This window comes from Pseudophryne corroboree, chromosome 4 (assembly GCF_028390025.1).
Source record: "Pseudophryne corroboree isolate aPseCor3 chromosome 4, aPseCor3.hap2, whole genome shotgun sequence".
Taxonomy (NCBI): domain Eukaryota; kingdom Metazoa; phylum Chordata; class Amphibia; order Anura; family Myobatrachidae; genus Pseudophryne; species Pseudophryne corroboree.
This window is the reverse complement of record NC_086447.1, coordinates 879,231,710-879,253,246: the sequence shown is the minus strand read 5'-3', so window position 1 is coordinate 879,253,246 and position 21,537 is coordinate 879,231,710. Positions and strand designations below refer to the sequence as shown.

Here is a 21,537-nt window from a genome sequence, read left to right as displayed (position 1 = left end):
ATGCCCTGTTTGAAGAAACTTGGGCTAACCCTGACAAAAAAATTCAGATTCCTAAAAGATTGATTACATCCTTTCCCTTTCCCCTGGATGATAGAAAGAAATGGGAAAACCCGCCGATTGTCGACGTATCGGTATCTAGGTTGTCACGTAAGATTGTCTTACCGGTGCCTGGGGCAGCATCCTTAAAGGACACAGCTGACTGCAAAATTGAGAACACTCTCAAATCGCTATACATGTCGGTGGGGGTAGCCCAGAGACCCACTATTGCTTGCGCATGGATCACTAGAGCCTTTGCAAAATGGTCAGGTAACCTTATTGACAGTTTGGATACCTTACCCAGGAGGGACATTGTTTTACTCCTGCAGCATATCCAAGATTCTGCTAATTTTGTGGTAGAGGCCTTAAAGGAAATTGGGTTGCTTAACACACGCACCGCTGCCATGGCAGTGTCAGCACGCAGGGGATTGTGGCTACGCCAGTGGACTGCAGATGCGGACTCCAGGAAAGGAGTGGAAAATCTGCCTTTCACAGGGGAGGTCCTGTTCGTGGATGAACTGGATAAGTTAATATCCAAGGCTACGGCGAGTAAGTCTACGTACCATCCTTCCGCTACGCCCCCAGCTAGGAAAACCTACACTGCTCCAACTCTGCAGTCCTTTCGGACAGCAAAATTCAAAGGCAAATCTAAGGGTTCGTCTTCTACCTTCAAAGGTAATAGAGGTAAAACCAGGAAACCAACAGCTGCAGGTTCTCAGGATTAGACCTCCTGGTCTGCTTCCTCAAAGCCTTCAACATGACAGTGGACCACACTGCCTGGAAGACAGGCGAGTGGGAGCACGGTTACGTTATTTCAGTCACATTTGGGCAACGTCTTGCCAGAATCCCTGGGTCATAGACATTATCGCCCAGGGATACAGACTGGAGTTTCAGGAACTCCCAACTCACAGATTCTTCAAATCAGGCTTACCAGCTTCTCCGGAAGCAAGTGTGACTTTACAGGCGGCAATTCAAAGACTGGCGCTGACTCAGGTCATTGTCCCAGTTCCACTTCAACTACAAAACACTGTTTGTGGTACCGAAACCAGACGGTTCGGTAAGGCCTATTCTCAACCTCAAATCTGTGAACCCGTATTTAAAAGTGTTCAAATTCAAGATGGAGTCTCTGAGAGCAGTGATCTTGGGCCTGGAGGAGGGGGAATTCCTGGTGTCTCTGGACATCAAGGATGCGTACCTTCACATTCCGATTTGGCCGCCTCATCAGGCGTATCTAAGGTTTGCACTGCAGGACTGTCACTATAAGTTTCAGGCCCTGCCATTTGGCCTCTCTACAGCACCGAGGGTATTCACCAAGGTAATGGCAGAGATTATGTTTCTCCTCCGCAAACAGGGAGTGAACATAATACCATACCTGGACGACCTGCTGATAAAAGCGCCTTCCAGGGAGAGGTTGTTGGACAGCATTGCCCTCTCAACCCGACTTCTCCAGGATCACAGGTGGATTCTGAACCTGCCAAAATCCCACCTGGACCCAACACAGAGGCTTCCGTTCCTAGGAATGATCCTGGATACGGAGGAACAAAGGGTGTTCCTTCCATTGGAAAAGGCATTGGTAATACAGTCCATGGTGCGGGATGTCCTAAAACCAACCCGGAAAATGGTATCCTCTTACGAGGCTCTGCAGTATGGAAGGTTTCATGCCAGGCCATTCCAGCTGAATCTGTTGGACAAATGGTCGCATCTTCACATGCACCAGAGGATACGTCTGTCGCCAAAAGCCGGGATTTATCTTCTGTGGTGGCTCCAGACTTCTCACCTGACCAAGGGTCGATGGTTCGGGATTCAAAATTGGATTCTGCTAACCACGGACGCAAGTCTCAGAGGTTGGGGAGCAGTCACCCAAGGGGAACAGTTCCAAGGAAAATAGTCAAGTCAGGAAGCCATTCTTCCGATCAACATTCTGGAACTAAGGGCCATATACAATGCCCTTCTACAGGCATCGCATCTTCTTCAAGATCAAGCCATTCAGGTTCAGTCGGACAATATAACGGCAGTAACGTACATAAACCAACAGGGCGGAATGAAGAGCAGAGCTGCAATGTCAGAGGTAACAAAAATTCTCCTCTGGGCAGAAAGACACGCGGTGGTGCTGTCGGCAATCTTCATTCCGGGAGTAGACAGCTGGGAAGCGGACTTTCTCAGCAGACACGACCTCCACCCAGGAGAGTGGGGCCTTCACCCGCAGGTGTTCGAGTCCTTAACAAGTCAGTGGGGAATTCCACAAATAGACATGATGGCCTCTCGTCTCAACAAGAAGCTAAAGCGCTATTGTCGAGGGACCCACAAGCAGTGGCGGTGGACGCTCTGGTGACTCCATGGGTCTACCAGATGGTTTACGTGTTCCCACCTCTTCCACTGATCCCAAGAATTCTCAAACGAATAAAAGGGGAAAAGGTTCAAGCAATTCTCATTGCTCCAGATTGGCCGAGAAGGGCCTGGTACGCGGATCTACTGGAGTTGCTCCTGGAGGACCCGTGGCCTCTGCCTCTGTGAGAGGATCTTCTGCAACAGGGGCCGTTCGTCTATCAAGACTTACCGCGGCTAGTTTGACGGCATGGAAGTTGAGCATCAGATTTTAGCACGGAAAGGCATTCCGGACAAGGTTATTCCAACCCTGATCCAAGCTAGGGAGGGGGTAACGTCTAAACATTACCACCGTATTTGGAAAAAATATGTCTCGTGGTGTGAAAACAGGAAATTTCCTGCAGTGGAATTTCAACTGGGACATTTTCTCCTTTTTCTACAGTCAGGTGTGGATGTGGGCCTACGTTTGGGCTCCTTGAAAGTCCAGATTTCGGCCTTATCCATTTTCTTCCAGAAACAATTGGCTTCCCTCCCTGGGGATCAGACGTTCTTGAAGGGTGTTATGCACATCCAACCGCCCTTTGTGCCTCCCACGGCACCTTGTGATCTTAATGTGGTGTTGCAGTTTCTGCAATCGGACTGGTTTGAACCTTTACAGGAGGTTGACGTTAAGTTTCTTATGTGGAAGACTGTAACACTGTTGGCCTTGGCTTCTGCAAGTCGTTTGTCCGAACTAGGGGTGTTGTCTCACAAAAGCCCCTATTTGATTTTTATGAGGATAGAGCTGAACTCAGAACTCGTCAGCAATTTCTTCCTAAGGTGGTGTCTGCATTTCATATCAACCAACGTATTGTTATTACCTTGCTTACTGACACCTCTGCTACCTCAAAGTCCCTGGATGTTGTGAGGGCTTTGAAGATCTACGTGAAGAGGACAGCTGTTTGTTCTCTATGATCCCAAGAAAATTGGGTGTCCTGCTCCAAAGCAGTCTATTGCTCGCTGGATCAGCCTTACTATCCAGCAGACTTATTCATTGGCAGGATTGCCGGTTCCTAAAGTACAGGCCCACTCTACTAGGTCGGTGTGTTCTTCCTGGGCGGCTGCCCAGGGTGTCTCGGATTTTCAGCTCTGCCGAGCAGCTATTTGGTCGGGTTCGAACATGTTTGCAAAGTTCTACAAGTTCGATACTTTGGCCTCTGAGGACCTTCAGTTTGGTCAATCAGTTCTGCAGGAACCTCAGCACTCTTCCACCCAGTTTAGGAGCTTTGGTACATATCCATGGTATTAATGTGGACCCCAGTATCCTCTAGGACGTAAGAGAAAATAGGATTTTTATTACCTACCGGTAAATCCTTTTCTCGTAGTCCGTAAAGGATACTGGACGCCCGCCCAGTGCTTCGTGTTTCCTGCCCTGTTACTTCGTTAAGTAATGTTGTTGGTTCAGCTGTTGCTGTTCCTGTTCAGTTTGGTTAGCATGGCTTTCCTCTTGTTTGTGTGTGCTGGTTCGAATCTCACCACTGTTCTTTTACATCCTTCCTTAGGATATGTCCGTCTCCTCGGGCACAGTTTCTAGACTGAGTCTGGTAGGAGGGGCATAGAGGGAGGAGCCAGTGCACACTATTGATTTCTTAAAGTGCCCAAGGCTCCTAGTGGACGCGTCTATACCCCATGGTACTAATGTGAACCCCAGTATCCTCTACAGACTACGAGAAAAGGATTTACCAGTAGGTAATTTAAAATTCTATTTTCTCTCCCATCTTAATCCTACTTGTCACCCCTTCCCTTCCACGGTTTGGGGCCAGTCCCAGCAGAGGCTTGGGCAACCATTATAGACCATTTTGCTCACCCTCTTATAGAATAACAATGTATAATTTAAGTGCACTGTTTGGAAACTGACATTAGAAGAAGGGGCGGGGCCCTCAGGCAATAGGGTCCACTGAGGATTTCCTCTATACCCATGGGCCAGTCCAAAACTGTTGCAGGGTGACTTCCTTGGGTGCCATAGATTCATTTTATTGCTCTGGGACCAAACTATATCCTATATAATAGCCCAGATCTGTGACTCTGTGCCTGTGTGTATAATGCTGGGCGTGGCTAGGAGCTCTCATTGGGTTAGCAGCAGGTCTATCACACCCAGTCCACAGCTGATTGGGCGAGAAACGCCCTCCCACACAGGTTACATCCAATGGGAGGCTCTGCCCTTTGGCTGCTGTGTGTTCCCAGAGCAGGATTAACAATGGGGGCTGATGGAGCTGCAGCTCCAGGCCCACACCCCAAAATAGGCCCACTGCATCTGCAGCAACATACCCTCCAACAATTTACACATAAAAATCGCTACAAATTCGAAAAGGGGGCATGGCCACAGGTATAGTGGCAAGGTCACGCCCCTTTTCCTATACTTTGAATGGAGGTTTAGAGAGCCAAAAATCAGCACAGACCATAAAGAAAAGGTACTGTATCTGCCAAAAAGGTACAGCTGGAGGGTATGCCACTGCATCTGCAGCAAGTCTCTGCGCTGTAGATAGGGGAAAAAATCCTTTTACTGCAGCGTCCGATGTCCTGCTGCCAGTCTGCCTACCCCCTCCGGCATCAACAATCCCCACTCCCTAGCCGTGGCGCAGGTGGAACAAAAGCTGCTGCGGCCACCGGCATAGATGTGTATGAAAGCGGAGCAGTGGAAGGCTTTCATAGCCCTCCCTGCGCCGCATACTCTCTGAGCCCCTGAGCCTCCTCTGCGCGTGATGTCACAGAAGTGCCTCCCAGCCACAGCCGCGCCCAGATCCCCAGAGGCCCTGACTCCACAACACAGCACCTGGACTGCTAGCCTGGAAGCCCCGAGATGGCTAATATAACGGATAGAGGGGGTCATTCAGATCTGATCGCTGCGCTGCAATCAGGTCAGAACTGCATATGTGTATGCACCGCAATGCGCAGGCGCATCGCACGGGTACAAAGCGAATCGTTATTGTGCGTTGGATTGTACGAAGAATCCATTTGCACAGCCGATCGCAAGGAGATTGACAGGAAGAAGGCGTTTGTGGGTGTCAACTGACTGTTTTCTGGGAGTGTTTGGAAATACGCAGGTGTGTCCAAGCGTTTGCAGGGTGGGTGTCTGACGTCCATTCCGGCCTCGGACAGGCTGAAGTGATCGCAGCGGCTGAGTAAGTCCTGGGCAACTCAGAAAACTTTTTTGTACCACTCGGCTGCACATGCGTTCCCACACTTGCAAAGCAAAAAGACATTCCCCGGTGGGCTGTGACTATCTGTCTGCACCATTGCGAAATACCCCTAGCAAGCGATCAGGTCTGAATTAGGCCCAGAGTGGGTGATATCGCAGAGGGTAATGTCTGGACGCTAAATCAATGTAAAAGGTGACAGTGCTGTGCAGTGCAGTGGGTGTGCAGTGTCACTGACACTGCACAGCACTCTTATCTTTTACATTGATTCAGCGAGTCAGTCAGTTCTACCAACCAGTCACTATTTTGTTAGTGCTGGTGTCCCAATGCGCTGCATTACAGGGAAGCAGATGCACTAAATAAACTACAGCTCCCAGCAGCTCTTAGCGCCGAAGCATTCCGGCACTAAGGCCTGCTGGGAGCTGTAGTTTATTGAGTGTATCTTCTTCCCTGTAATGCAGCGCGTTGGGACACCGGCGCTAACAATAGTGACTGGCTGCTGTGCAAGTCTCCGGGAGAGCCATTGCCAAAGGTTGGACAGCAGCTTAGCTGCTTCCAGGAGGAGAAGCAGGAGAAACATTACCCGCCCCTCCCCCACTCGCAGTACCTCCGTGCCCCATCCACGGCACCCCCACACACCCCCTCCACCACCCGTGGTGGCTCTGGACCCCCTCCCCCACCCACAGCACCCCCGCACCCACCCCTCCCCCACCCACGGCACCACCACACACACCCTCCCCCACCCGTGGCACCACCACACTCGCCCCTCCCCCACTCTCTGCACCCCCGCAACCGCTCCTCCCCCACCCACGGTGGCTCCGTACCCCCACCGGCGGCACCCATGCACCGGCCCCTCTCCCACCCACAGCACCCCTGCATCCACCCATCCCCCACCCGCGGCACCCATGGACCTCCTCCCCCATCCACGTCTCCCCCGCATCTGCCACTCCCCTAACCACAGCACCTACTAAGTGATTCATCAGGCACTACATGCGCTGTTCATGGCGTTGCAAAAGGCAACAACCCCTTAACCATCGCACGCCCTTTGTCTGTGCAATATTTTACCACTCACACAATTATGATTAGAGATAATACTCCATATAATAAAAATATTGCACGCCACAAGGGCATGCAAGGGTTAAGGGGGTGTAGCCATTTACGACGGTGTGAAGAGCGCCCGTAGGGCGCGATGAATCACCTAGTAGTAAATATTATCACAGTTAACATTTTAAACAAGTTTCAAAATCAGTCTGCAGACTTGTATTTTGTATAAATTACCTATCTATAATTTTCCTCTCTAAGGAATTGCTAAACTAATGGAAGCTAGTGAATCTGTGAGTAACTTATCTCAGAGACTAGCATTAAAGGAAAAACAACTGGCTGTGGCATCCACTGAAGCTGACAATGTAAGTATTCCAGTGGAAAGTGTCTGATGGATTCAGAATGCTGAATATTTAATTGCTATAAAATCACCTTCGCTACTTCATCACCTATGAATCATGTATTGTTCTGCTTGGCAACCCCTAGGTGCTGGCAGAGGTCAGCTTAGTGGCACATTCAGCAGCCAGGGTGACCACTGAGAAGCAAATTGTGAAAGACAAAGCACAGAGGTTGATGGATAAAATAGAAAAGAAGAAAGCTATAGCAGAAAGTACACTGGAGGCAGCGAGACCAGCACTGCAGAAAGCAGAAGCTGCATTAAATGTGAGTATATACGATTTCAGATAAGTGGTCAATCAATGTATCTTATGATGAGTCCTTTGAGTATAGATGGCAACTCCTGTCTGTGTGGCTGCTGCCATCTTGTGGTTACCTGCAATTCTGCTTAATATAGAGAAACAAGTTGCAGTACTTGCAGTTATTCCTTCTAGAGGCAATCCTTCTTAATGCTCGTTTTCAGGTGTATAAGCTCGTCTTTTCTTTATTTCACTTACAAAGATGTCCAGTTTTTCACATAGTTGTTGATAAATTTACAAAGATTCAAGAATCCAGCATCATAAAGCAATCAGCAATGATGTGCTGAGGCAAAGTGTGTAATCCAGCCCCACTCACCTCTGTGAGCACTAACAGAACATGGGCATGGTGGCACATTTCACCTGCATGGATGGTGGGGCTGTGACGTGCGGTGGGGTGAGGCAGAGCATTTCCTGTCATACTAAAGTTTGCGCTTAGTTTTGACTGTATAAAGTATATGAAAACTACAACGAATATATTAGAAACATCTCCTTTGAATTATTCTAATAATTTTTATAGTCGAAACTCTGGAGTAAAAGTCTATGACAAATGAGGCAGTTCCTATCACCTGCTTACCTTTTCTGCACATCTCTGATCAAAACTCACCAGATTTCCAGGAGTTTATACTGCTGCACCTGTATATAATGCCCAGATGTACCCTTTGGCTCATATATTGTGTGTAAATCTGGCTCCGGGGTTAGCCAGTGCCTGCTGAGCCATTTAGCTCACCGCACGTCCCCGCTGGGGTAGTGCTGTGATGAGGCAAAATGTGTAATCCAACCCTGCTCACCTCAGTGAGCACCAACAGAGCATGGGCGTGTGACGCATTTCACCTCATTACACACTTTGTCCCATCCACATTATTATGTGTAAGATCTCATGAAGTCACTCTTACCTCTTACATACATAGCTTCCCTCTGTATCTGCTGCAGTAAAGTTATAGGCCAGTAGAGTTTTAGCTAGAAAGAGCAAATACCCAATCCTCCCTCTTATGGGTGGGGTACTTGGGAGGTCAAACAAGAAAAGGTTATACATCAGTCTTGTGATGTGATGAGATGTAATGTGATATTATCTATGGGTACTGGGTAGGTTCTTTAGCAGGTGTTTATATGTTTCGTCCATGTACTCCTGCTAACAGCATTAAGAGTTAAATCTCCTCTAAAGGCTAATGGTAAGTCGTCCACTTTGCCACAGCAGTTACACTTTATTATTGACTAGTTAAAGGCCTGTCAAAATGACAGACACCATGACCGGATTATGAGGAATGGGAGGGGGAAGGGGGTTTGAGCTGTTGGGAGCCGGGGCTCTGTCATGCTGTGTGTGTGTGTTTGTGTGTAGTGGGCTTACGGTCCTTAGGTCGACATGGTCATTAGGTCGACATGAGTTTTTCACATTTTTCTCTAGCATCCATAATGAATATTGGAGAATCTAGTATGGTGGGGTATAGATGGGGTCCAAAGGAGCCAGTGCACTTTAAATTTCTTCAACTGGGTGTGCTGGCTCCTCCCCTCTATGCCCCCTCCCACAGGCAGTTTAGAAAAAGTGCCCTCAGGAGAGGATACACATCTCTGAGCTCCAGAGAGTTTTCTTCAATTTCTTTTTTTTTTTTTTCTGTTTGTAATTTTCAGTATGCTGTCTGGGCAACAGCATACCTGCACCGTGGGAGTTAGGGGGGGACGGTCACCGGCCTTACGAGGTGCAGAGCCGCTTCCCCCTTGCAGGACCACCGTCCTGAGGGGTTGTTGTTCAGCGGGGCACTGCGCCTTGGCTGTTACAGCTGCAGCATGCCGCGGGGTCCCCTGGTTCAAAGTGCGGCTGAAGACGGGCGCGGCGTATGGGACCCTCCCAGGGGGTCCCGCTAAGATCTCCCGTGTGGAACTGGCACAAAATGCTTGACTATCACTTGTTGTGATGTTTTGTGCTAAAAAGGAGACTAGCCAGTATTAGTATTAGTGTAACTCCGGCACCATTGGAGGGGGCGGAGCTACATCAGAGCATGACCTGAGGTATTTTGGCGCCTTCCTCCACTTACAGCAGCCATATACAGCACACATAGCACTTCCTGATTCCTTAGCCAGGCTGGATATCTGGTACAGGGTGTAGCAAAGGGGGGAGAGCCGCTTGTGTACACTATCTGGATCCTATTTAGGACAAAAATTGTTAGTGTTTACTGTATTATAGGGAGCTGACAGCCTCACTGGGGCTGTGCAGCTTAGGGTGTGCTGGTTTCCTCTCTTTCTGTGTCTCCTCTCACATACAGTAGGGCAGTCTGGCAATATAACTGTCTGTGTATATACTGTATGTATGTTTTGTGCTTACTGTGAAACATGGGTAAACACAAGCTGTGCAGTGTATGTCACACTAGATTCTCTCCATTATCTACTGATTCTGTTTCATGTGAACAATGCAGTCAATCTTCACAAATCAGTGAAGGGGCTGGGGGAGAGGGTCCAGAGCCCCACGTGGTTAGGGTCTCTTAAGAGTATGATGTCAGTTATGTCATCCCAGCTCACTGCTAATGTGCAGAAAACTCATCTACTACAACAAGCTGTAGCAGATTTAGCTGCTAGGGCAGATGCACAGCCACCTCTCTCTCATGCAGGTCCACAGAAGCGTGGTTTACCTGCTCTACTCTCTGATGCAGATGATGATATACAGGATGATGAGGATGACCTGGATCCCGTTAGTAGGGATCCCGATTCTGCTCAGGGTATTGAACCCCTAATTCTGGCTATAAGGGACGTGTTAAAGCTCCCTCTAGAGGATGCTGCGTCACAGCAGTCGTTTTTCTTTGTACAAAACAAGCCTTATGTCCCTTTCCCTGACTCTACAGATTTAGATGACCTATTCAAACAGGCCTGGAAAAATCCAGACCAAAAATTGTGTCCAAAAAGTTTTTGTGCACTTTCCCATTTGCTCCTGAAGGTAGGAAATTTTGGGAGGAACCCCCTGGGATGGATGGATCCGTATCTCGCCTGTCTAAAAAGGCGGTGCTGCCTGCCCCGGGCTCCTTTACCATGGAGGATCCTAGGGATAGGAAGAATGAGACTACTCTAAAGTCTATATACACGGCAGCCGGTATATAACAAAGGCCGGTCATTGCAGGTTGCTGGACGACCCATGCCATTCATTCCTGGGCCACTCAAATTCAGGGGGGCCTCTCGGGGGATATGCCCTTAGTTACTATGGTAACCCTCCTAAAACACATTCAGGACACTACCTGTGTCCTCTGTGACTCTCTCAAGGAGATGGGGAACATTAATGCTCGGACTTCTGCCATCGCAGTGTCGGCGCGCAGGGCCTTGTAGCTGCGTCAGTGGATAGCAGACGCGGAATCTAAATGTAGTGTGGAATCCCTCCTCTTTTTGTGGGAATGGCTCTTTGGGGTTGAATTGGATACCTGGATTTCCAAAGTTACGTCTGGGAAATCCACGTTTCTCCCCCCTGGGGCCCCGCCGGCGAGACGCTCCTATCCGGGACCATCTGTCCAGTCCTTTCGGTCTCACAGATTTCAATCTAAGGCCAGACGTGCCTCCAATGTGACTAGAGGCACCAGAGGTAAGTCCAGAAAACCTGCCAGCACCATCTCTCAGGAACAGTCCACCGGTTCTGCGTCCAGCATGACGGTGCCCACCCACTCCAAGGGGATTGAGGTGTGAGCTCGACTGCGTCACTTCAGCCGCGTCTGGGAGATTTCCTGCCAGGATACCTGGTTCATAGATCGCGTTTCTCAGGTTTACAAGCTGGAGTGCGACAGTACTCCTCCCCAACGATTTTTCAAATCAAGCTTACCAGCTTTGGAGGATATGCAAGTTACATTGCAACAGGCCATCTGAAAGTTGGTCCAGTCCCACGTCATTGTTTCGGTACCAATACCGCAATGCGGCATGGGATTTTACTCAAACCTGTTTGTGGTGCTGAAACCGGATGGTTCGGTCAGACCTATTTTAAATCTCAAATCCTTGAATCCTTATTTGAAGGTGTTCAAGTTCAAGATGGAATACCTGCAAGCAGTGATTGCGGGCCCGGAAGAACAGGAATTTATGGTCACCTTGGAAATCAAGGACGCCTATCTCCATATTCCGATTTGGCCGCCTCATCAGGCGTACCTGCGGTTTGCCCTGCTGGACAATCACTTCCAATTCCAGGCACTGCCCTTTGGCCTGTCCACAGCCTGAGGGTATTCACGAAAGTGATGGCGGAGATGATGTTCCAACTCCGGGTCCAGGGAGTCAATGTTGTCCCTTATCGGGATGATCTTCTAATAAAAGCACGATCCAAGGAGCTTTTGTTGCTCTATATCGACCACACTATCCATCTTCTGTCAGACCATGGGTAGATCCTCAACTTACAGAAGTCCCACCTGGAGCCAACTCAGAGGCTCCTGTTCCTGGGGATGTTGCTGGATACTGTGGCTCAGAAGGTGTTTCTACCAGAGGACAAGGTGAATACACTTCAGGAGATGGTCCGCATGGTGCTCAGACATACTCGAGTGTCCGTCCATCTTTGCATACGATTGTTGGGAAAGATGATTGCCTCATACAAGACGATCCAGTATGGGAGGTTCCATGCCAAGACATTTCAGTTGGATCTCCTGAGCAAGTGGTCCGGATCACATCTACAGATGCACCAAATGATTTGGCTGTCACCTCAGGCCAGGATTTCCCTCCTGTGGTGGCTACAGCCCTCCAATCTCCTGGAAGGCCGGAGTATCGGAATTCAGGATTGGACCCTCCTCACGACGGATGCAAGTCTACGGGGATGGGGAGCTGTCACCCAAGGGGTGCAGTTCCAGGGCAGGTGGTCAGCCCACGAGGCCCTCCTTCTGATCAACATTCTGGAACTTTGGGCGATATACAATGCTCTGCTTCAGGCTTCTGCTCTGTACCTGGATAGCATGATCCTTGAGCAGTCGGACAACGCCACGGCATGGTGTATATCAATCGTCATGGAGGGACAAAAAGCAGAGCCTGCAGAGGTTTCAAATATATCTGGATGGAAAGAAATGCAAGAGCAATGTAGGCAATCTTCATTTCGGGTGTGGGTAACTGGGAGGCAGACTTCCTGAGTCGTCACGATCTCCACCCAGGGGAGTGGGGCTCCACCATCTGGTGTTCCAGCAGATCATCGACCAGTGGGGTTGCCCACAAATAGACATGATGGCTTCTCATCTCAACAAGAAACTTCTCTGGTATTGCTCACGGACCAGGGACCCTCAGGCGAGGGCAGTAGAAGCACTGGCGTCGCCTTGGCCGTACCGGCTGGTCTAACTGTTTCCTCCGATTTCTTTGCTCCCAAGGGTGCTAAAGCGAATCAGGAATCAAGTTGTCTAGGCAATTCCGATTGCCCCAGATTGTCCTTGGAGGGTGTGGTACGTGGCTCTTCTGGACATGTTCGTCGAAGACCCTTGGCCTCTACAACTAAGAAGTGATCTTCTTCAACAAGGACCATTCGTCTACCCGGACTTACGGCGACTTCGTTTGACGGCATAGAGGTTGAGCGGTACATTCTAGCTCACAAGGGCCTTTCCAAAAAGGTTATTGCTACCATGGTTCGAAACCTGTGACATCAAAACACTATCATCATATCTTGGAGGAGATATGTCTCTTGGTGCGAGGAGCACACATATCCGCCTGCTGAGTTTCACTTGGGACGTTTCTTACGTTTCCTGCAGGCTGGTGTGGATAAGGGCTTACGTCTGGGTTCCATTAAGGTCCGGATTTCAGCCCTCTCCATTTTCTTAAAGAAGACATTGGCAGTGTTGCCAGAAGTTCAAACCTTCTTGCAAGGGGTACTCCACATACAGTCACCTTTTTGTGCTGCCTATGGCACCCTGGGATTTGGATGTAGTGTTGGCATTTCTACAGTCCTCCTCCTGGTTTGAACCTCTGATGATGGTAGAAGACAAGTACCTCATGTGGAAGGCAGTGATGTTGCTGGCCCTGGCTTCTGCTTGACGTGTCTCAGAATTGGGGGCCTTATCGTGTAAAAGTCCGTACTTGGTCTTTTACGAGGACAGAGCGGAGCTCCGGACTAGACAGCAGTTCCTGCCTACGGTTGTCTCCGCGTTTCATCTGAATCAACCTTTTGTGTTTCCGTCCAGTTCTGATGCTTAGGCTCCTCCGGAGGCATTGGATGCTGTGCGTGCCTTGAAGATCTATGTCAAGCGCACAGCTCGGGTCAGAAAAACGGATTCCTTGTTCGTGCTCTATGATGCGCAGAAAAAGGGTTGCCCTGCTTCGAAGCAGTCCATTGCTCATTGGATTAGGCTTACTATTCAACAGGCCTATGTGTCGGCAGCCTTACCTGTTCCTAAGTCTCTGAAAGCCCACTCTACAAGATCAGTGGGCTCTTCCTGGGCGGCTGCCCGTGGAGTCTTGGCCTTGCAACTATGCCGAGCTGCTATCTGGTCGGGGAAGAACACCTTTGTGAAGTTCTACAAATTTGACAACCTGGCCAAAGAGGATACCCAGTTTGGGCAGGTGGTGCTGCAGCAGTCTCTGCACGTTCCCGCACGTTCTGGAAGCTTTGGGACGCCCCCATCATACTAGAGTCCCCAGTATCCCTTATGGATGCTAGAGAAAACAGGATTTTAATACCTACCGTTAAATCCTTTTCTCGTAGTCCATAGGGGATATTGGGCGTCCGCCTCAGTGCGTTGACTTTTCTGCAGGTTCTTGTTATGTTTAGCTGTTGTTGTTGTTGTTACCAGCTGTTGCTGGTTGTTATATGTTAGTGGTGTGCTGGTTTGTAAATCTCACCACCCTTTGTTATCATGTTCCTTCTCTCATAGATGACCTTTCTCCTTCGGGCACATTTTTACCTATAACTGCCTGTGGGAGGGAGCATAGAGGGGAGAAGCCAGCACACCCAGTTGAAGAAATGTAAAATGTACTGGCTCCTTTGGACCCCGTCTATACCCCATCGTACTAGGGTGGTCATTCCGAGTTGTTCGCTCATTGGCGATTTTCGTTATGCTGCGATTTGTTGCTAAATGCGCATGCGCATTGTACGCAGCGCGCATGCGCTTAGTTATTTTACTAAAAACTTAGCAGTTTGGCTGTTGATACTGCGGCGCTTTTCAGTCGCACTGCTGACCGGTGAGTGATTGACAGGAAAGGGGCGTTTCTGGGTGGTAACTGAGCGTTTCCCAGGAGTGTGCTAAAAAACGCAGGCGTGTCAGGGAAAAACGCGGGCGTGTCTGGAGAAACGGGGGAGTGGCTGGCTGAACGCAGGGCGTGTTTGTGACGTCAAACCAGGAACTAAACGGACTGAGGTGATCGCAATCTAGGAGTAGGTCTGGAGCTACTCAGAAACTGCATGAAAATTTTTAGTAGCAATTCTGCTAATCTTTCGTTCGCTATTCTGCTAAGCTAAGATACACTCCCAGAGGGCGGCGGCTTAGCATGTGCAATGCTGCTAAAAGCAGCTAGCGAGCGAACAACTCGGAATGAGGGCCTAGATTCCCCAAGCGCCCAGTATCCCTTATGGACTACGAGAAAAGGATTTACCGGTATGTATTAAAAGCCTATTCCCCCCCCCCCCCCCCCCCCCCATTTTTTTAACTTTTTCATACTTTACGATCCACGTGGACTACGATTGGGTCGACCTTTTGAACATGTCGACCTAATGCATGTCGACCAATAGTGGTCGACCTAATGACTGTCGACCTAATGACCCATACCCGTGTAGTGTTAGACTTTTATACATACAGGGTGATTCAAAAGTCGCAGTACACCCTTTTGTTTCAACAGCTGTGCAGAAAACTGAATACTCCAGCAAGGTATGGGTGAGGTGGGCTATCTTTTAGGGTATGTACCAAACATGGGTGCCGTCTTGAAATCGGTCATCTTAAATCTAAGTCATTTTCCCATTTCATGCAGTTTTTGAAACAAAAGAGCGTACAGTGACTTTAACAAGGGTGTACTGCGACTTTTGAATCACTATCTATATATATATATATATATATATATATATATAAATATATATACTGTATAATTGTAATGGGCAGGCTATAATGATGCTGCACTATATACACCAGTTCTGGCACGTGTAAGCTCACTAGGCATGGCCGGTGCGGGATGTAGGAGGGGCGAACACAGAGCCATGCCCCTCTGCTGGCATGTAGTGTTTATAAAGCAGTTGAGCCGGTTATCTGCCTTCTCCTCACTAGCATCATCTGCAGCCCCAGTACCGACCCGTCCTCCTTCCGGTCACCGCACTGCTCACCCAACACAGGGTCTCACCTTTTCCTGTCAGACTGATTCACTTTCTTTACCCTTCAGTAAGTGGCCACACATGTCTTTGGTGCCTCCAATCTGAGTGCTGCATTTGATTCCTGGTTACTGCTGCTACGTGTTGCCGAGTCCCGGGATGGGGTGTTATGGAGGAGAGGGTGCGGAGTATGCAGTATATGGCAGGAGTATATGGCAGGAGCAGTATATTGAGGAGGGGGTGCCCTGTATATTGGGGCACTATATTAAAAGGTATGGGGTTGCAGTGTGTATATAGGGGCCGTATATGGTAGGTGGTGCAGAATACGGAAGAGGATGAGGGTGCAGTCTATATGGAGTAAGTATATGGTGGGTGTGCAGTATACATAGGATGTGTGTGTCCTGAAGGTAGCTCCGTCGGGCGCCCTCCAGTGGCCGGTGGCGGCACCGCAGTAGTGAGGAGCTGCGTTAGCCTTTTCTCTAACGTCCTAGTGGATGCTGGGGACTCCGTAAGGACCGTGGGGAATAGCGTGGCTTCGCAGGAGACTGGGCACTCTAAAGAAAGATTTAGTACTATCTGGTGTGCACTGGCTCCTCCCTCTATGCCCCTCCTCCAGACCTCAGTTAGAATCTGTGCCCGGCCGGGCTGGGTGCTCCTAGTGGGCTCTCCTGAGCTTGCTAGAAAAGAAAGTATTTTGTTAGGTTTTTTGTTTTCAGAGAGCTTCTGCTGGCAACAGACTCTCTGCTACGAGGGACTGAGGGGAGAGAAGCAAACCTACTCACGGCAGCTAGGTAGCGCTTCTTAGGCTACTGGACACCATTAGCTCCAAAGGGATCGAACACAGGTACCTAACCTTGATCGTCCGGTCCCGGAGCCGCGCCGCCGACCCCCTCGCAGAGCCAGAAGAACAGAAGCAGCAGAAGTATGAAGACATCGAAATCGGCGGCTGAAGACTCCTGTCTTCACTTAAGGTAGCGCACAGCACTGCAGCTGTGCGCCATTGCTCCCACAGCACACCGCACACTCCGGTCACTGTAGGGTGCAGGGCGCAGGGGGGGGCGCCCTGGGCAGCAATTAAGTACCTTTTTGGCAAAAAGAGACATATATACAGTCTGGGACTGTATATATGCCCGAGCCCCCGCCATTTTTTTATACATTAAAGCGGGACAGAAGCCTGCCGCTGAGGGGGCGGGGCCTTCTTCCTCAGCACACCAGCGCCATTTTCTCTTCACAGCTCCGCTGGAAGGACGCTCCCCAGGCTCTCCCCTGCAGTATACAGGTGCATTAAAGGGTAAAAAAGAGAGGGGGGGCACATAAATTTAGGCGCAGTATATATATTAACAGCAGATACAGGGTAAACACTAAGGTACAGTGTAATCCCTGGGTTATATAGCGCTGGTGTGTGTGCTGGCATACTCTCTCTCTCTGTCTACCCAAAAGCCTTTGTGGGGTCCTGTCCTCAGTCAGAGCATTCCCTGTGTGTGTGCTCTGTGTTGGTACGCCTGTGTCGACATGTTTGATGAGGAAGGATACGTGGAGGCAGAACAAGTGCAGCTGAGTGTGGTGTCGCCGCCGACGGTGCCGACACCTGATTGGATGGATATGTGGAAGGTGTTAAATGATAATGTAAACTCCTTGCATAACAGCAAAACTGTAACCGGGGGAGAGTCAGGGTCTCAACCCATGCCTGATCCTACAGCGCAGAGGCCGTCAGGGTCTCAAAAGCGCACACTATCCCAGATAGTTGACACAGATGTCGACACGGAATCTGACTCCAGTGTCGATGATGATGAGGCAAAGTTGCAGCCTAAAATTACTAAAGCCATCCGCTACATGATTGTAGCTATGAAGGATGTATTACACATTTCTGAGGAAAATCCTGTCCCTGACAAGAGGATTTATATGTATGGGGAGAAAAAGCATGAAGTGACTTTTCCACTTTCACATGAATTAAATGAATTATGTGAAAAAGCGTGGGATTCCCCTGACAGGAAGGTGATAGTTTCCAAGAGATTACTTATGGCGTATCCTTTCCCGCCAACGGACAGGTTACGCTGGGAATCCTCCCCTAGGGTAGACAAGGCGTTGACACGCTTGTCTAAGAAGGTGGCCCTGCCGTCTCCGGATACTGCCGCCCTAAAGGATCCTGCGGATAGAAAGCAGGAAGCTATCCTGAAGTCTGTTTATACACATTCTGGCACACTGCTGAGGCCAGCAATTGCTTCGGCCTGGATGTGTAGTGCGGTAGCTGCATGGACGGATTCTCTGTCTGAGGAGTTAGATACCCTGGACAGGGACACTGTTCTGCTGACCCTGGCACATATCAAGGACGCGGTCCTATATATGCGGGATGCCCAGAGGGACATTTGCCTGCTGGGGTCTAGAGTTAACGCAATGTCCATTTCTGCCAGAAGGGTCTTATGGACTCGGCAATGGACAGGGGATACCGACTCTAAAAAACACATGGAGGTTTTACCTTATAAGGGTGAGGAATAGTTTGGGGACGGTCTCTCGGACCTATTTTCCACAGCTACGGCTGGGAAGTCAAATTTCTTGCCTTATGTCCCTCCACAACCTAAGAAAGCACCGTATTACCAAATGCAGTCCTTTCGTTCTCAGAGGAGCAAGAAGGTCAGAGGTGCGTCCTTTCTTGCTAGAGGCAGGGGTAGAGGAAAAAAGCTGCACCATGCAGCTAGTTCCCTGGAACAAAAGTCTTCCCCGGCTTCCACTAAATCCACCGCATGACGCTGGGGCTCCACAGGCGGAGCCAGGAGCTGTGGGGGTTCGTCTCCGACATTTCAGCCACCTGTGGGTTCGCTCACAGGTGGATCCTTGGGCTATACAAATTGTGTCTCGGGGTTACAAGCTGGAATTCGAGGTGATGCCCCCTAACCGTTACCTAAAATCGGCCTTACCAACTTCCCCCATGGAAAGGGAGATAGTGTTGGAGGCAATTCACAAACTTTTTCTCCAGAAAGTGGTGGTAGAGGTCCCCCCCCCCTTCAACAGGGAAGGGGCTACTATTCCACTATGTTTGTGGTACCGAAACCGGACGGTTCGGTCAGACCCATTTTAAATTTAAAATCCCTGAACATTTATCTGAAGAAATTCAAGTTCAAAATGGAATCGCTCAGAGCGGTCATTGCAAGCCTGGAGAAAGGGGATTTTATGGTGTCTCTGGACATCAAGGATGCTTACTTGCATGTCCCCATTTATCCGCCTCATCAGGAGTACCTCAGGTTTGTGGTACGGGACTGTCATTACCAATTCCAGACGTTGCCGTTTGGCCTGTCCACGGCACCGAGAGTTTTTACCAAGGTGATGGCGGAAATGATGGTGCTCCTTCGGAAGCAAGGGGTTACAATTATCCCGTACTGGGACGATATCCTCATAAAGGCGAGGTCCAGGGAGCAGTTGCTGATCAGCGTAGCACACTCTCAGGAAGTGTTGCGTCAGCACGGCTGGATTCTGAACATTCCAAAATCGCAGCTGATTCCTGCGACGCGTCTGCCCTTCCTGGGCATGATTCTGGACACAGACCAGAAGAAGGTGTTTCTCCCAGAGGAGAAGGCTCAGGAGCTCGTGACTCTGGTCAGAGACCTCCTAAAGCCAAAACAGGTGTCGGTGCATCGCTGCACGCGAGTCCTGGGAAAGATGGTGGCGTCATACGAAGCCATTCCCTTCGGCAGGTTCCATGCGAGGATCTTTCAGTGGGATCTGCTGGACAAGTGGTCCGGATCGCATCTTCAGATGCATCGGATGATCACCCTGTCCCCCAGGGCCAGGGTGTCTCTTCTGTGGTGGCTACAAGGTGCTCACCTCCTCGAGGGCCGCAGATTCGGCATACAGGACTGGGTCCTGGTGACCACGGATGCAAGCCTCCGAGGGTGGGGGGCAGTCACTCAAGGAAGAAACTTCCAAGGGTTGTGGTCAAGTCAGGAGACTTGTCTGCACATCAATATCCTGGAACTAAGGGCCATATACAACGCCCTGAGTCAAGCGGAGCCTCTGCTTCTAAACCAACCAGCGCTGATTCAGTCAGACAACATCACCGCAGTGGCCCATGTAAACCGCCAAAGTGGCAGAAGCCACCAGGATTCTTCGGTGGGCGGAGAATCACGTACTAGCACTGTCAGCAGTGTTCATTCCGGGAGTGGACAACTGGGAAGCAGACTTCCTCAGCAGACACGACCTCCACCCGGGAGAGTGGGGACTTCATGAAGAAGTCTTCACTCAGATTGCAAATCGATGGGAACTGCCACAGGTGGACATGATGGCATCCCGTCTCAACAAAAAGCTAAAAAGATATTGCGCCAGGTCAAGGGACCCTCAGGCGATAGCTGTGGACGCACTAGTAACACCGTGGGTGTTCCAGTCGGTCTATGTGTTTTCTCCTCTTCCTCTCATACCAAAGGTGCTGAGAATTGTAAGAAAAAGAGGAGTGAGAACAATACTCATTGTTCCGGAATGGCCAAGAAGGACTTGGTACCCGGAATTGCAAGAAATGCTCACAGAGGACCCGTGGCCTCTGCCTCTCAGACAGGACCTGTTACAACAAGGGCCCTGTCTGTTCCAAGACTTACCGCGGCTGCGTTTGACGGCATGGCGGTTGAACACCGGATCCTAGCAGAAAAGGGCATTCCGGAAGCAGTTATTCCTACGCTGATAAAGGCTAGGAAGGACGTGACAGCAAAACATTATCACCGTATATGGCGAAAATATGTTGCTTGGTGTGAGGCCAGGAAGGCCCCTACAGAGGAATTCCAACTGGGTCGATTCCTGCACTTCCTACAGTCGGGTGTGACTATGGGCCTAAAATTAGGGTCCGTAAAGGTCCGGATTTCGGCCCTATCCATTTTCTTTCAAAAGGAACTGGCTTCACTGCCTGAGGTTCAGACGTTTGTTAAGGGAGTGCTGCATATTCAGCCTCCTTTTGTGCCACCAGTGGCACCTTGGGATCTTAACGTGGTATTGGCTTTCCTGAAATCCCACTGGTTTGAGCCACTTAAGACGGTGGAGCTAAAGTATCTCACGTGGAAAGTGGTCATGCTGTTGGCCCTAGCTTCAGCTAGGCGTGTGTCAGAATTGGCGGCTTTGTCATGTAAGGGCCCCTATCTGGTTTTCCATATGGACAGGGCAGAATTGCGAACTCGTCCGCAGTTTCTGCCAAAGGTGGTGTCATCTTTTCATCTGAACCAACCCATTGTGGTGCCTGCGGCTACTCGTGACTTGGAGGATTCCAAGTTGCTTGATGTAGTCAGGGCTTTGAAGATCTATGTTGCCAGGACGGCTGAAGTCAGGAAGACTGACTCGCTGTTTATCCTGTATGCATCCAACAAGCTGGGTGCTCCTGCTTCAAAGCAAACCATTGCTCGCTGGATCTGTAACACGATTCAGCAGGCTCATTCTGAGGCTGGATTGCCACATTTATTTGTTTATTTATTTATTTATTAGCAGTTTCTTATATAGCGCAGCATATTCCGTTGCGCTTTACAATTAGAACAACAATTATAGAACAAAACTGGGTAAAGACAGACAGACAGACAGCGGTAGGAAGGCCCTGCTCGCGAGCTTACAATCTATAGGGAAATAGGCATTGATACACAAGGATAGATGCTACTTGTCACATAATGGTTCCCCAGGTTGCTAGGTTCTTAATGGGTTGTATATGATATGATCACCCAGCAATGTTGGAAGACAAAATGTGAGTTTATGTGGACTGTACAGAGGGGATGTAACTTGATAGGGAAGCTGTGAAGGTTATGTGTGTGGGTCAGAAATTTGGTAGGCTTGTCTGAAGAGATGAGTTTTCAGAGAACGTTTAAAGGTTTGGAGACTAGAGGAGAGTCTTATTGTGCGTGGGAGTGCATTCCACAGAGTGGGTGAAGCCCGGGTAAAGTCCTGTAATTTTGAGTGGGAACAGGTAATACATGTGGATGAGAGACGCAGATCTTGTGCAGAGCGGAGAGGTCTGGTAGGGAGATATTTTGAGATGAGTGAGGAGATGTATGATGGTGCAGTTTGGTTAATAGCCTTGTATGTAAGTAAAAGT

The 21,537-nt window shown here is 49.6% G+C and overlaps 1 protein-coding gene across 1 annotated transcript in view; it reads left to right on the top strand.

Annotated features, from left to right (window-relative positions):
- The window catches only part of DNAH8 (dynein axonemal heavy chain 8), a 1,853,457-nt gene that overhangs the window by 1,527,247 nt on the left and 304,673 nt on the right, over positions 1-21,537 (top strand). The window contains exons 67-68 of the mRNA XM_063918852.1: positions 6,840-6,943; positions 7,065-7,241. Of these exons, the coding sequence (XP_063774922.1) occupies positions 6,840-6,943; positions 7,065-7,241 (281 nt within the window). The remainder of the gene's footprint in view (positions 1-6,839; positions 6,944-7,064; positions 7,242-21,537) is intronic.